Source organism: Chionomys nivalis, chromosome 5, assembly GCF_950005125.1.
Source record: "Chionomys nivalis chromosome 5, mChiNiv1.1, whole genome shotgun sequence".
NCBI lineage: Eukaryota > Metazoa > Chordata > Mammalia > Rodentia > Cricetidae > Chionomys > Chionomys nivalis.
This window is the reverse complement of record NC_080090.1, coordinates 10,194,619-10,206,752: the sequence shown is the minus strand read 5'-3', so window position 1 is coordinate 10,206,752 and position 12,134 is coordinate 10,194,619. Positions and strand designations below refer to the sequence as shown.

The window sequence follows — 12,134 nt, the reverse complement described above, 5'->3', positions numbered from 1 at the left end:
CATCGTTCTGTCCTAAGTGTTGACTCTCATTGATTTGTAGGGCGATTTGACAAGACTGTTATTGAGGAGAGACGCCAGTGTGCCGAAGACTTGCTCCAGTTCTCTGCCAACATTCCCGCCTTGTACAACAGCAAGCAGCTCGAGGACTTCTTCAAGGTTTGTAGTTTTTCTGGGAAGTGTGTGCTGTGACACGCTTTTGCCCTTGATGTGTGGAGATTCAGGGGGAAAGCTCCCTCGCTCTGGAGTTCTGTTCTTTACTGGGAAGCAGAGGTTCCAGCGCAGCCTCTGTTATCTTCGGCGGGGCTTCCTCCGTCACCCTGTGACCCAGAGGGCATCCCTAGTCTTCTGTCAGGTGGGAGGAGAGAAGATCTGCATTCCCCTGCCATTTGATGGATCGATTGTAGTGTTGGCACAAAAGACAGCAAGCCGGACGTTAAAGCACAAAGAGTTAGTATTTCAGTGACACAACTGCTTCCTTGTCTGTGATTAGATGCTCAGTCCATAAAGTCCCATCACGGCGTCCCTGCTGTACCAGTGTGGTGACTGCCGTCTGGGTGTGAGCAGAGAAGCAATAGCTCCATGGCCTGAATTTGTAAACTTAGGGCTCCGCACCACAGCCCGGTAGCTCCTGTGATCCTCCAGTGCTGGGTTTGGTGGCAGGAATGCCATGCCTTGTTCAGCAGTCAGGAGCTCTCGCTGTTCCTGCAGAGGACCTGGGTTTGGCTCTTAGCACTCACATGAGGTGTGCATAGCTGCCTGTAACTCCAGTTCCAGGGGATCTTACATCCTCTGGCTCTTGTAGGCGCCGCACACCTGGGCGCACATACATGCATTCAGGCACACAAATCTACCCATAAAATAAAAGTAAGTTTCTTTACTAAAGATAACCTTAATTTCTTTATGGTGTGCATGGATAGCTTTCCATACAAGTATCTTCTCAGACATCTGAGGTGCTGTAGATATAGCATTTGTGATTTGATAAAATCAAGTGACTTTCTGATGAACCCCACACTGGCTAGATGATCAGGCCCTAAGAACACTGTGAGTTGACCAGCTGCTGGGTTTTGTGGTTCTCTCTCTCTCTCTCTCTCTTTTGTATTGGTACATTTTCTTAAAATCGGGGGCAGATTTTAAACAATGTGCTCTCACAATATAGTTGGGTATGGAGGTACATATCTTTGATTCCAGCATTCAAGAAGCACAGGCAGGCTTCTGGATTCTAGGCCAACCTGGTCTACATAGTGGGTTTCAGGCCAGCAAGGGCTAGACAGTGAGACCCTGTCTAAAAATAGTTACATTAAGCATGGTAGTATTATTAGAAAATATGAATTAAAAAAGGAACAGATTATCTTTAGAGGAGCTTAGATTTGCAGAGAGCCTGTGGAAGTCATTTGCCCCTATGTCCTTAGCACCCCCCCCCCCACAGCGTGGCTGGGCCGCATCTTTACAGGGGAGCAAGACCGATGTGCGCAAGACCGATGTGCTCTCTGTAAAGACCGACGCTCTGCAAAGGGTAAACCCATGGGTAGCTACCACAGCCTTGTGAGTGCTTCTTTGTTCATTGCCCATCTTTCTGTGCTCTGGTTGATAAGGATGCATGACTACTCTGCCCTTCCAGGGTGGGGTGATTAATGACGGCTCTGCACTAATTGGTCCTGTTGACGAACACCCAGATTCCCTGCCTGACACCTTTCCTGAGTGTGGTGCGGAAGGTAAGACACTTTACTCTTGTGTTGACTCAGAGGCTTCGGTTTGCAGAGGATGTGGGTCACATTGCGTTGGAACAACAGCTGTCTCTGAGAGGTGGAGGGCCTTCCTTTAGCCGATGTCCACACAGCAGTCCTGGGCAGGCTTGGTGATGTCTCACACTTGCCCGGCAGCTTTGCTCTGATGACACAGCGAGGGAATCAGACCTCAGGAAGACATTCCATGCACAGACAGTGGGCCTTGCTGTGTGAGCGCCTGCCGGAGCTTACCCAGCTGTACCTGACTCTTAGCGAGGGAGTCAGACCTCAGGAAGACATTTCATGCACAGACAGTGGGCCTTGCAGTGTGAGTGCCTGCCGGAGTCTACCCAGCTGTACCTGACTCTTAGCCCATTGCAAGGCCAACTTTAAATGAGGCCTGCCACCCGGGAAGAATTAAGCCCCAAAGGCGATGGGTGCTTCCCTTCTCTAGCTTTAGCTTTGACTTGAGAGTCACAGGGGTGAGGGGAGTATAGAGTCGGTGGTGTCCACAGTAATTCTTCATTGCCTGTGGGGATTCAGGGAAGGCAGAAAGACTACCCAGACCCCATTTCACATGGACGTTGTCCTGGGTGGGAGTGGTTTGGAGACCTGTCTGATTTTGGTGATGGACCAGGACAGAAGCAGAGGAGTCTTGTGTTTGGAAATGATTTTTTTGGGGGTGGTGTTTAAATATTGAAGGATGTTGAAGGTGCGTAGATGGTGGCGTCCTCTCCCTCCAGAGGAGTCGAAGCCTGGCTGATCATTTCTGCTGAAAGACACCTGCAGAGCCCTCCATCAGCCCGCTTCTCCCAGCTACACCCCTAACTTTCAAAAGTGACACCACTGACAGGGAACTAGTTCGAACACGTGAGCCCGTGGGGGACATTTCACACTTGAAACCCAACATGTGAGCCTGTGGGGACATTTTACCCTCAAAACCCAACACTTGCCAAGATAGGAATCCAGACTGAGGAGGGCCAGTCTTGTTCATCAGGTCCCATGAGAACTACATCTATGTCCTCTGAAGGTGATGTCCTCATGCTGTCTCCTACTGGGTCCCAGCTCTGTGGTTCCACTTGGTCAGAGTTCCACCAAGGAGCGAGCATACAAGCCTCTGGAGAAGTTCACATGCTAAGTGATTATTATGATAGTTGTTGTTTGCATTTTATTTATTTATTTATTTTTTGATTTTTTGAGACAGGGTTTCTCTGTGGCTTTGGAGCCTGTCCTGGAACTAGCTCTTGTAGACCAGGCTGTCCTCAAACTCACAGAGATTCACCTGCCTCTGCCTCCCAAGTGCTGGGATTAAAGGCATGATTGATGAATTCTAGTTTAGTTCAAAAGGTCAGTACTGATGGAAACGCAAAAATATGGACTTTCTCTTCGTTTTATGATTACTGCAGTACAGTGGACCAAAGAGTCCTCTTTCAGATTGTGTAAAACGGAACTGGAGCCGGGCGGTGGTGGCGCATGCCTTTAATCCCAGCACTTGGGAGGCAGAGGCAGGCGGATCTCTGTGAGTTCGAGACTAGCCTGGTCTACAAGAGCTAGTTCCAGGACAGGCTCCAAAACCATAGAGAAACCCTGTCTCAAAAAGCCAAAAAAAAAACCCAAACAAACAAACAAAAAAAAACGGAACTGGATGCCAGCGGCCCGAGTGTGAAACGAGAACATCAAATGAGTTGTTTTCATACAAAGTGTACATTTTTCTTAATTTTTTAAAAAGATTTTCTCTTATTTTATGTGTGTAAGTGTTTTAAGTGCATATGTGTCTGTGCACCCACGTGTGTGTTTGATGCCTTCGGAGATCAGAGGAGGGTGTCAGGTCCCCTGGAGCGGGAGTCCTGGACAGTTGTGAGCTAGGACCTGAGCTGTAAGAGCATGTGCTCTCACCACTTTCCTGCCTACATGACCCTAGCTCTTCTCTCTCCCCTGTGCAGAGCAGTTAGACCCCATTCCTGATGATAAGAGGAGGGCTCACTGTTCACGAACACCTTTTTTCTATTTGAAACTTGTGTGCTTTATTAGAATTACTGAGACGGTGGTGGGCACGGGAGCACAGCCTCTGGGAGGGAGCGCTTCTCTCCTCTGCTGGCTTGCTTGAGGGATGCAGGTGGCCTTGGTGCTAACCTGCTACATTTTGGATAGTGTTTTTTTGTTTTTGTTTTTTAACATTGGAGGATTACTGGGAAGGTGCATAGTTTTTTTTTAAGTTGGATTTAAAAAGTCTCTTTTATAAGGCTGGCTAAGGCCTCTGTGGTGGGTTGTTTGCTGAGTGTGAGGATTAAGTTCAGATCCTGAAAGCTCCAGAGTCAGGCGCTGCTGGACGCGTGTGCAGTACCACCACTCCTGCAGAGACGCTGCAGTCCCACCACTCCTGCAGAGACGCTGCAGTCCCACCACTCCTGCAGAGACGCTGCAGTCCCACCACTCCTGCAGAGACGCTGCAGTCCCACCACTCCTGCAGAGAGGTGGGAGGTGGAGCCAGGAGATTCCCCGGAAGCGTGTGGGACAGCCAGCCTGGGGTGTGCTGAGCCAGCTAGCCTGCATGCTGTGTCATCTGTGTTCATACTGATACACAAACATGCATGATACACATACATGAAAATACACAGAGCATTAAAATACTTTTTGTTTTTTAACTTTTTGTGTTATTTCTATTTAGCGAATTTAATGTCTGCGCTTCAAGGCAGTCACTTTAAATATGAATATCCTTAAGTTGGCCAGTTAACTAATAACAAAAGTCTGTTTTAGGATTGACCTAAAGTCTGTCCAACTAAAAGCAGTTTGCACTGAAGTAGATTTTTTTTCTACAAATGTCCACAAGGTGGCACCATGGGAATTCAAATCTTAGGGCTGGGCTTCCTCTCCTCCATCCTGTGTTCCAGAGTGAGAACCGTCAGCTTGAAGGAGTTACGCTTTTGTTCTCAAGTGTTGTTCACTCACCCTCGCTCACTTCCCACGGCTAATTAAATTTGCTTCAGTGGGAAATCTTAAAACAAATAGGGAGTTTTCCTTAAAATAAGCACAGTCGAGTGAGGGCTGGTAGTGCACACCCGTGGCCCCAGCACTTCAGAGATGGAGGCAGGAGAATCAGGAATTGAGTCAGACTCACCTACACAGTGAGTTTAAGGTTGTTAGCTGAGTTCCTTTCTCAAGAAACCAAATCAACCAAAATCCAACGAATAAACAATAAAGGTAAACACACATGTGAGTGAGAATGTCATTGCGTGCATGTTGCTTGAAGACTAGAGCGCCTTCCAGGGCTGTTGAGGGTAACACTGGGTATATGGAACTTTGTGGCAGGGTGGGTCACCTGGGTTGTGGATTAGAAGGGACAACAGATGTATACAAATGTCTTCCTTTTCAGTTAGACATCACAAGGGCAGCAGCCAGGCCATATCTGCCAGGTGTTTCTAATTCCCAGAATGCTGGCCTGCTGTGAAGGGATGAGCATGTTCGTCTGTCCGCGGTGGAGCAAGCTCAGAGTGTGTCTGGGGAGGTGGCGCCACTGAGTCCAGTTCCCGGAATCCGCGTTGGATGGCTCTAGGGGATATCATGCCCTATTCTGGCCTTGGAGGGAGCTGCATGGATGTAACATGGATGTACACTCACACACATGCATGTGTAGGATGACTGAGTTGGAACCTGGAATCCACAGAAGGATGGGTGGTGGAACAACAGGCCCTTGAGCCAAAAGGGAGCTGGGCAGAGCTTAGCCATGTTTCCGCTGGGCTGTACTGGGATCAGCACCGGCTTTTGAGGCCCGTTCTGTTCCCAAGATATCCACAGCAGTGTCTTTGGGAAGGTAAAGTGCAGGCCTGCTATTGACCTTGGAACTGTCAAAGACTTGCTGCTCCCTGGTTCTAGCTGTTGCTAGCTGTTGAGTACCAGAATCGTGACTAGCGCAAGGCTCTGGATTTAGGGATTTTCTCATAGGCATATTTAGAAGGGCCAGTTTCCTTTCTTTCTTTTAAAAAATGTATTCATCAACAATTTCATATATGCATATATTATATCCCTACACTGTCTCACACTTCCCTACTCTTTCTGGACCCCTTTTTCTCCCTAACTAATCTCCCTCCTGCTTTTCCCTATTTAATTTGAGTGACCCCCTGAGTTTAGTTAGGGTTGCTGATGAGTGTGGGTGTTGACTGTTAACTGGAGCATGGGTGTCTTTCCATGGCTACTGAAGAAAATGATTGTTCTCCCTGTGGCCATTAGCTGCCATCAGCTCCCCAGCTAGGGGTGGGGCTTCACGAGGCTCCTCTAAGAAGGGCTTGCTTCTCAGAGAATCAGATCCGGTACTGTCAGGTTCCTGTGTCCTCTGCGTCCTGGTAATCTAGGTTCTGGGCTGGGTGCTTTTATCATGCATGTAGCAGGAGTGATTGCTGCTGGGACAAGTAGAGACTCCCTTTGGTTGACTGTGGCAATGTTTGAACCACAGAGTTGAGTAGAGGTGATGAGCTAATAGTAACGAGGCTACATGTTTTATAGATAGTCACCCACGAGAGGCCACCTGTTGTCAAAGGAGGCCGCTCTCTTTGTGCAGATGGTCTTCAAATGCAGGGTTCTGATGGCTCGTAGTATAAAGCTCCTGTGTGTGGCAGCTCAACCTTTCCCCCAGGCCCGTCTTTTAGAGATGGTGTCCTAGGCAGATTTCGCTACACTGCCTGACTCTGAGCAGTTCAAAGCCCAGAGGTGAGGGCAGGCAGGTGGACTGGGATGCTAAGCACACCCCTCGTGTCTGTAGCTGCTTTTTTAACAAGTCACCCGGGGCCCTCTAATAGCACCGAGACTGGGAATCTCTGTGATCCACACCCGGAGGCAGGAGACTTTCATGGAACCTTTGACTTCCCCTTGTATCACTTCCAAAAGAGGAGTAGGGGCCCGTGGAAGGGTGCTCCTCTGGGGATGTCCTGAGGGTCCCTGTGAGGGCGGGTTGGCTTTAGGTTGGTTTAACTCTGGCAGCTCTTCTGTGTGTTGTGTCAAGTACCCGCGCTGCCTGCCCCACCCACTGCTCCTCCTCCTCAGCAAGACTCAGCCTGTAATGTGCCTGTCACTCCCTTTCTGGGCTGTAGTCTCCATTTCATGTGATGCTCAGATGTAGTTTTATCTAAAACAGATTGAGTTGTAGGGCCATATTGAGTTGCTGAGCAAGACTATATCAGCAGATGTACTCAGGTAAATAAAGTAGGTATTGACTTTTACATGTCATGTCTATATATCTGTATGTGTGCACATGTGTACACTTGTGTTTTATACATCATATCTATATCTGTATGTGTGTACTACAGATGTGTATTTACATGTCATGTCTGTACATCTATATGTGTGCACATATGCATGTGTATTTACATCTCTGTCCTATACAGCTGCACATCGTGTGCATATATACATGTGTGTATTTACGCAGTCTGTCTTCCTGTACATCTATATGTGTGCACATGTATGCATTATTTGGATTATATTTGCTGAAGAATAAAGTTGTAAAAAGCAGGAGGAAGTGAAACTATGTTCTTAGATTTTTGTGGTCAGAAGCCAAGAAACTGAGCATACGCAATCACCTGCTTGCCTTCTGGTCCTGTTGGGAAAGGGGAGTCAGGTGCAGCATGAAACAGCCGTGAGGTGGAGGAAGTGGCGGTTCCATGAGGAGGCTGTGATGGATGATGGGGTGCTGCTCACGTCGAGAGGCGCTGGAGAGCACACAGGAACTCCCAGCCCTTCCCTCCTTCATTGTCTGGATACATAGACTCTTCCTCCGGTTGAATTTCTAGTAGTTTCAATACTGTAGTTAGACAATGACAATATTTAAGGAAATAAGTTTGCATTAATACACATGAAGTATTTTAAACTTACTCATAAGATTAATATAATTTTAAGAATAGTGGATGAATAACCTTTGGGTGCTGTAGGAAGATTTTGACTATGAAATGCTGTTCAAGAACTGACCTGATGTTATGGTCCAGTGACATCCATTTGAAGCTGTGGGTTTAATGGAATCTGTTCCTTTTTGGGAGCAAGTCCTTTATAGGGACCCTAAGAATTTGAAAGAAAAAACAAGAACAAATGAAAGCAGTGCCATATTGACACGGCGCCAGAGCCATGTGTAACGCTGATCTGAACGTGGAGCTCAGCCTCTCCTCACCTGTTTTTCCTTTTACTTTGTTTGGTAGGAAGTGAGCCATCGAGGCCACCACAGGCGACAAACTGGCCCCCAGCTGTTTTCCTTTGGCCTGTGAACTAAGAATTTTTTTTTTTTTTTTTTTTTTTTTTTTGGTTTGGTTTTTTCGAGACAGGGTTTCTCTGTGGTTTTGGAGCCTGTCCTGGAACTAGCTCTTGTAGACCAGGCTGGTCTCGAACTCACAGAGATCCGCCTGCCTCTGCCTCCCGAGTGCTGGGATTAAAGGCGTGCGCCACCACCGCCCGGCTAAGAATTTTTTTTAAATGTTATTAAATGATTGAAAAATCACAAAAAATATATTAGTTTTTGATGTGACGTTCCACGCAATTGAAGTTTCAGTGTCCATGCTCCTCTGTCCAGGGTGGCCAGCGTAGAGTCACGACTACAGCAGATCGTGGAGCTGCAGGACTTGAGGCTCTTCCTACACAGGTGTTTGCAGTCTGATTCACCTGCAGCTCTCGCTCTTAGCACTGCCTCCAGTGGCGACAGCTTCCTTTTAAAATGCCGTTTTATGAATTTGAACAACTCATGGTTAGTGGTAGTGCTGATCTGGAGATGTAGTTCAGTGGTCAGAGGCCTGTGATACAGGTTTGGTCCCCAGAATCATCAAGAAAAACCAAACCAAGCCCTGCCAAATCAAAGCCAGCAGACAGCAGTGCAGCTCTCCGGCTGTGCCGAAACTGCTTCAGGCCGTGTGTTCATGAGCCTTGTCTCAGAATCAGCAGCTCGTTGGGTGGTTGAGCCCTGGATGTGTTCCTGAGGTCTCTAAGGACCCGTAAAGCTAAAACCTTGTTAATAATACAGTCACCTAAGACATTCTTACTGCACTGACCTTTGCACTGAATGTCACGCACGAAAGCAATGAGGATCAAACTGTTGGAGATGGTGACAGAGGACTAAGACTCACTGTCACACACACTCACGGTTAGGGTGCTCTGGAGACAACCGTGGAGGTGTGCCCACTGTCACATCCCAGTCTAGCACCCTGGGGAGCACACACAGCACTCTGCTAAGTCACCAGGCCTGTGACAGGGAAGGCAGCCATGAGCGGTGGAGCTGAGCTTAGGAGCCATTTTCCCTAAGCCAGTAGCGGATAAGCAGATGTCATTGCCCGTGTGCCTTTGGTGCGTTTTTTTCTTGAAATGAGCCGACTTTTCAAGGAGAGCAGCCCATAGTATTTGTTGCCGACGAAACAGAGTTTTCCTCCGCGAGTTAGGACTTCTGTGTCACTTTGTCTGCCACTTTGAATCTGACCGTCTCCCAGAGTGATTTTTATACACCAGTAACGAAATGAGAGGCTGAAAGTCTGTGATACCCAGGGAACTGACATTTTAAAAATAATTGATTTGTTAGACTATAAACAGCATAGATAATAGATTATTCAGGACAGACCAATGGATTTAAATGTAGTGAACCCTACAAATGTCACTGTTCAGATTTTATGTATTGCACATTGCAACCATCCTGAAGGCAGCAGCACTGTAGAGTTTAGTGTTATATAGGAAAACAGGTACAACACAATGGCTCAGCAGTCAGAGTGTTTGCTACCAAGCCTGGTGACCTGAGTCCGGTCCCTGGGTCCAACGTGGTGGAAGGAAAGACCTGACTCCACAGATGTGTCCTCCGTCCTCCACATAGGCCCCGCTACGTAATAACAAAAGGGAAAACAGTAGACACTTTCCCTTTATCTCCGTCCTCCAGCCACAACCTCGTGATGACCGACAGGAGCCAAGGGTCAGAAAGCCCTCATATTCTCTTCTCAGACCCTGAGACTTTAAAAATAGAAAAGATTGCCAATTCTCTCAATACGTACTTTTGTTTTGACAAATGTAGTTATTTTTCATAAGATACAACAATGTGTAATCATTTTAGTGTTTTGTTTTAAGAGATTTATTTTATCATATGTGTATGGGTGTTTGCCTGCATGTATTAATGTGTACCACGTGTGTGCGTGGTGCCTTCAGAGGCCAGGAGAACATGGATGGTACTGAGTTATGGTGTAGCATCAGATGACCCAAGCTGAGACAGTCTGCTAGAACCGCTGGCAGGCCACACTGGCCTGGCTGAGCTGGTTATGGGAGGATGGGCGGTCTCTGCGATCTGTGCCCCTGTGGCGACTGCTAGTCTCATGTTGACTCCTGTGTTCCTCATTCCAGGCTTCTCCAGTGACAGTGACCTCCTGTCCCTTACTGTTGATGTGGACTCTCTTGCAGAGGTAGATGATGGAATGGCTTCCCGTCAGGGCTCTCCCAGTAAAGCTTTTGGTTTGAATCTGTCTGCGGATTCTTCGGCAGCAGGAGCTGTTGCTTCTGACAGTGAACCGAGCAAAGCGGAAGACCGTGAAAGCCGCAGCCTCTTCCCCAGCAGCTTAAAGCCTAGGCTCGGCCGGAGAGATTATCTGGAGAAGGCAGGGGAGCTTATCAAGCTGGCCGTGAAGAAGGAGGAGGAAGACGACTATGAAGCTGCTTCTGACTTTTACAGGAAGGGCGTTGACCTGCTCCTGGAAGGTGTCCAAGGTACGGTTTGCCCATAGTCAGGTCCTGGGACAGCTTATGTGCAGAGGAAGTGAGAAACGTCTGTACTGTGCTCGAGCACCCTGTGTCTCTCGTGTTCAGGGCTGGAAACGAGAAACCCCCATCAGTGACGTCACTGCAGGTGCTCGACACAGCAGTCTATGAAAATGGATGATCGCAAAGAGCAGGACCCATGTGTGCTGTGTGAGTCGCAGTCATCCTCCTGCCTGGGCTGCAGGGTTCACAGAGCCTTCCTGGGGACTGTCTGTGAGTTCACTCTCAGCGCACCATGACAGTGGAGCAGGGGAGGCTTTTGGTTTGCCCCCCACTCTGCCCTTTGTTCGCTAAGGTGACTGTCACCTTCACCTTGTTAGTGCAGTGACAGGAAATGTGTGGAGCTGAGCATAGTTAAGAGTCTAAGTGGAGCTTACTTGTTTTTGTTTAAAGAACCACCCTTTATTTTTGTGCTTTTTTTCCCATCCCAGACACAGAATGAAGTGCCCCGTCGTTAGTGAGGCGACTTTTTGGATAGGGTGCGTCATCGAAGGCTGACACAACTCTCTTCAGTGTCTAGAAAGCCATTCCTGCTGCTGATCTGTGCTTATCTTCAGTGCACCTGGGTTGTGTTATCTAGAACCTTCTGCCCTCTTCTGGAGTGTGTGTATGTGTTTTCACACTGCTTCTTAGCAAGCATTTTGACAGAATTTCTTCTTAAAAACCTTATTTAGATTTTATTTTATGTGTATGAGTGCTTGCCTGTCTGCCTGTCTGTGTATGTACCACATGGGAGCTTGATGCCCTGGGAAGAGGGCATCAGGTTCCCTGGAATGGAGTTACGACAGTTGTGAGCTGCCGTGTGGGTGCTGGGAACTGAATCAGGACCTCTGGAAGAGCAGTCAGTGCTCTTAACCAGCGAGCCATCATTCCAGCTCTATTCTCTGCGTTAACCCTCACTTCTACCCTGCTGGTTACCTCATTCCTCAGTACCCTAACGTCTGGAGATTGTTTTTTTTTTTCTCTCCAGTTGTCCCTTATGACTCTGCACAGTGACGATTGCTTTTTAGTTTTGTTTGTAGTTGTTGGGGGGGGGGAGGGGGTCAGGCATGTGCACGTGAGTGTATTTTGGCCACAGAAGCAAGTGATCCTCTGGAGCTGAAGTCACAGTTGTCTGTGAGCCACCTTAACTTGGTTCCTCTGGAAGAGCAACATGTGCTGTTCGCTGCTGCGCCGATCCCTCCAACCTCATCTGGAGACTTTTTACCGGGCCGTGGAGTATGTGTGTGTTTGCTAACTTCATTTTGACTGATTCTCCTCTTTCATAGGGGGTCATGAGCTACGCGTTGCTCACCCGTTCACTTGCCAGTTTCTAAGATGGGGTTGCTCTTCCTGTTCCCCTCAGCTGCCTGTTCTCTGGCAGGGCTTTGCCTGAGTTCGTTCTTCTGCTGTTGTGCTAGCGGAGTCTCGGGAACGTAGAGACAGGCGCCTGTGTCCCGATGCCATCTTTACCTGGAGGTTCAGGCTATACAGTTGGGCTCATGAAGCTGCCAGACGTCTGTCTGTGTGGAAACGAAAGGAGTGGACTCTGCTTCTTTTTGGCTAGTGGTGGCCGCTGTGCTGATGTTCTGGCCGCATTTGTCTGACTGTGACGGGTTTCGGTAGCTGACTACCTGTGGAACTTCAGCTCTTACAATTTGATTTTAGCTGTCAGTT

The 12,134-nt window shown here is 48.1% G+C and overlaps 1 protein-coding gene across 9 annotated transcripts in view; it reads left to right on the top strand.

Annotated features, from left to right (window-relative positions):
* The window catches only part of Rps6kc1 (ribosomal protein S6 kinase C1), a 190,815-nt gene that overhangs the window by 33,525 nt on the left and 145,156 nt on the right, over positions 1-12,134 (top strand). For 8 of the 9 annotated variants that reach the window (XM_057770939.1, XM_057770945.1, XM_057770944.1 and 5 more), the window contains 3 exons: positions 41-156; positions 1,619-1,712; positions 10,068-10,427. In XM_057770939.1, the coding sequence (XP_057626922.1) occupies positions 41-156; positions 1,619-1,712; positions 10,068-10,427 (570 nt within the window). The remainder of the gene's footprint in view (positions 1-40; positions 157-1,618; positions 1,713-10,067; positions 10,428-12,134) is intronic. The other variant, XM_057770940.1, reaches the window with a different exon arrangement.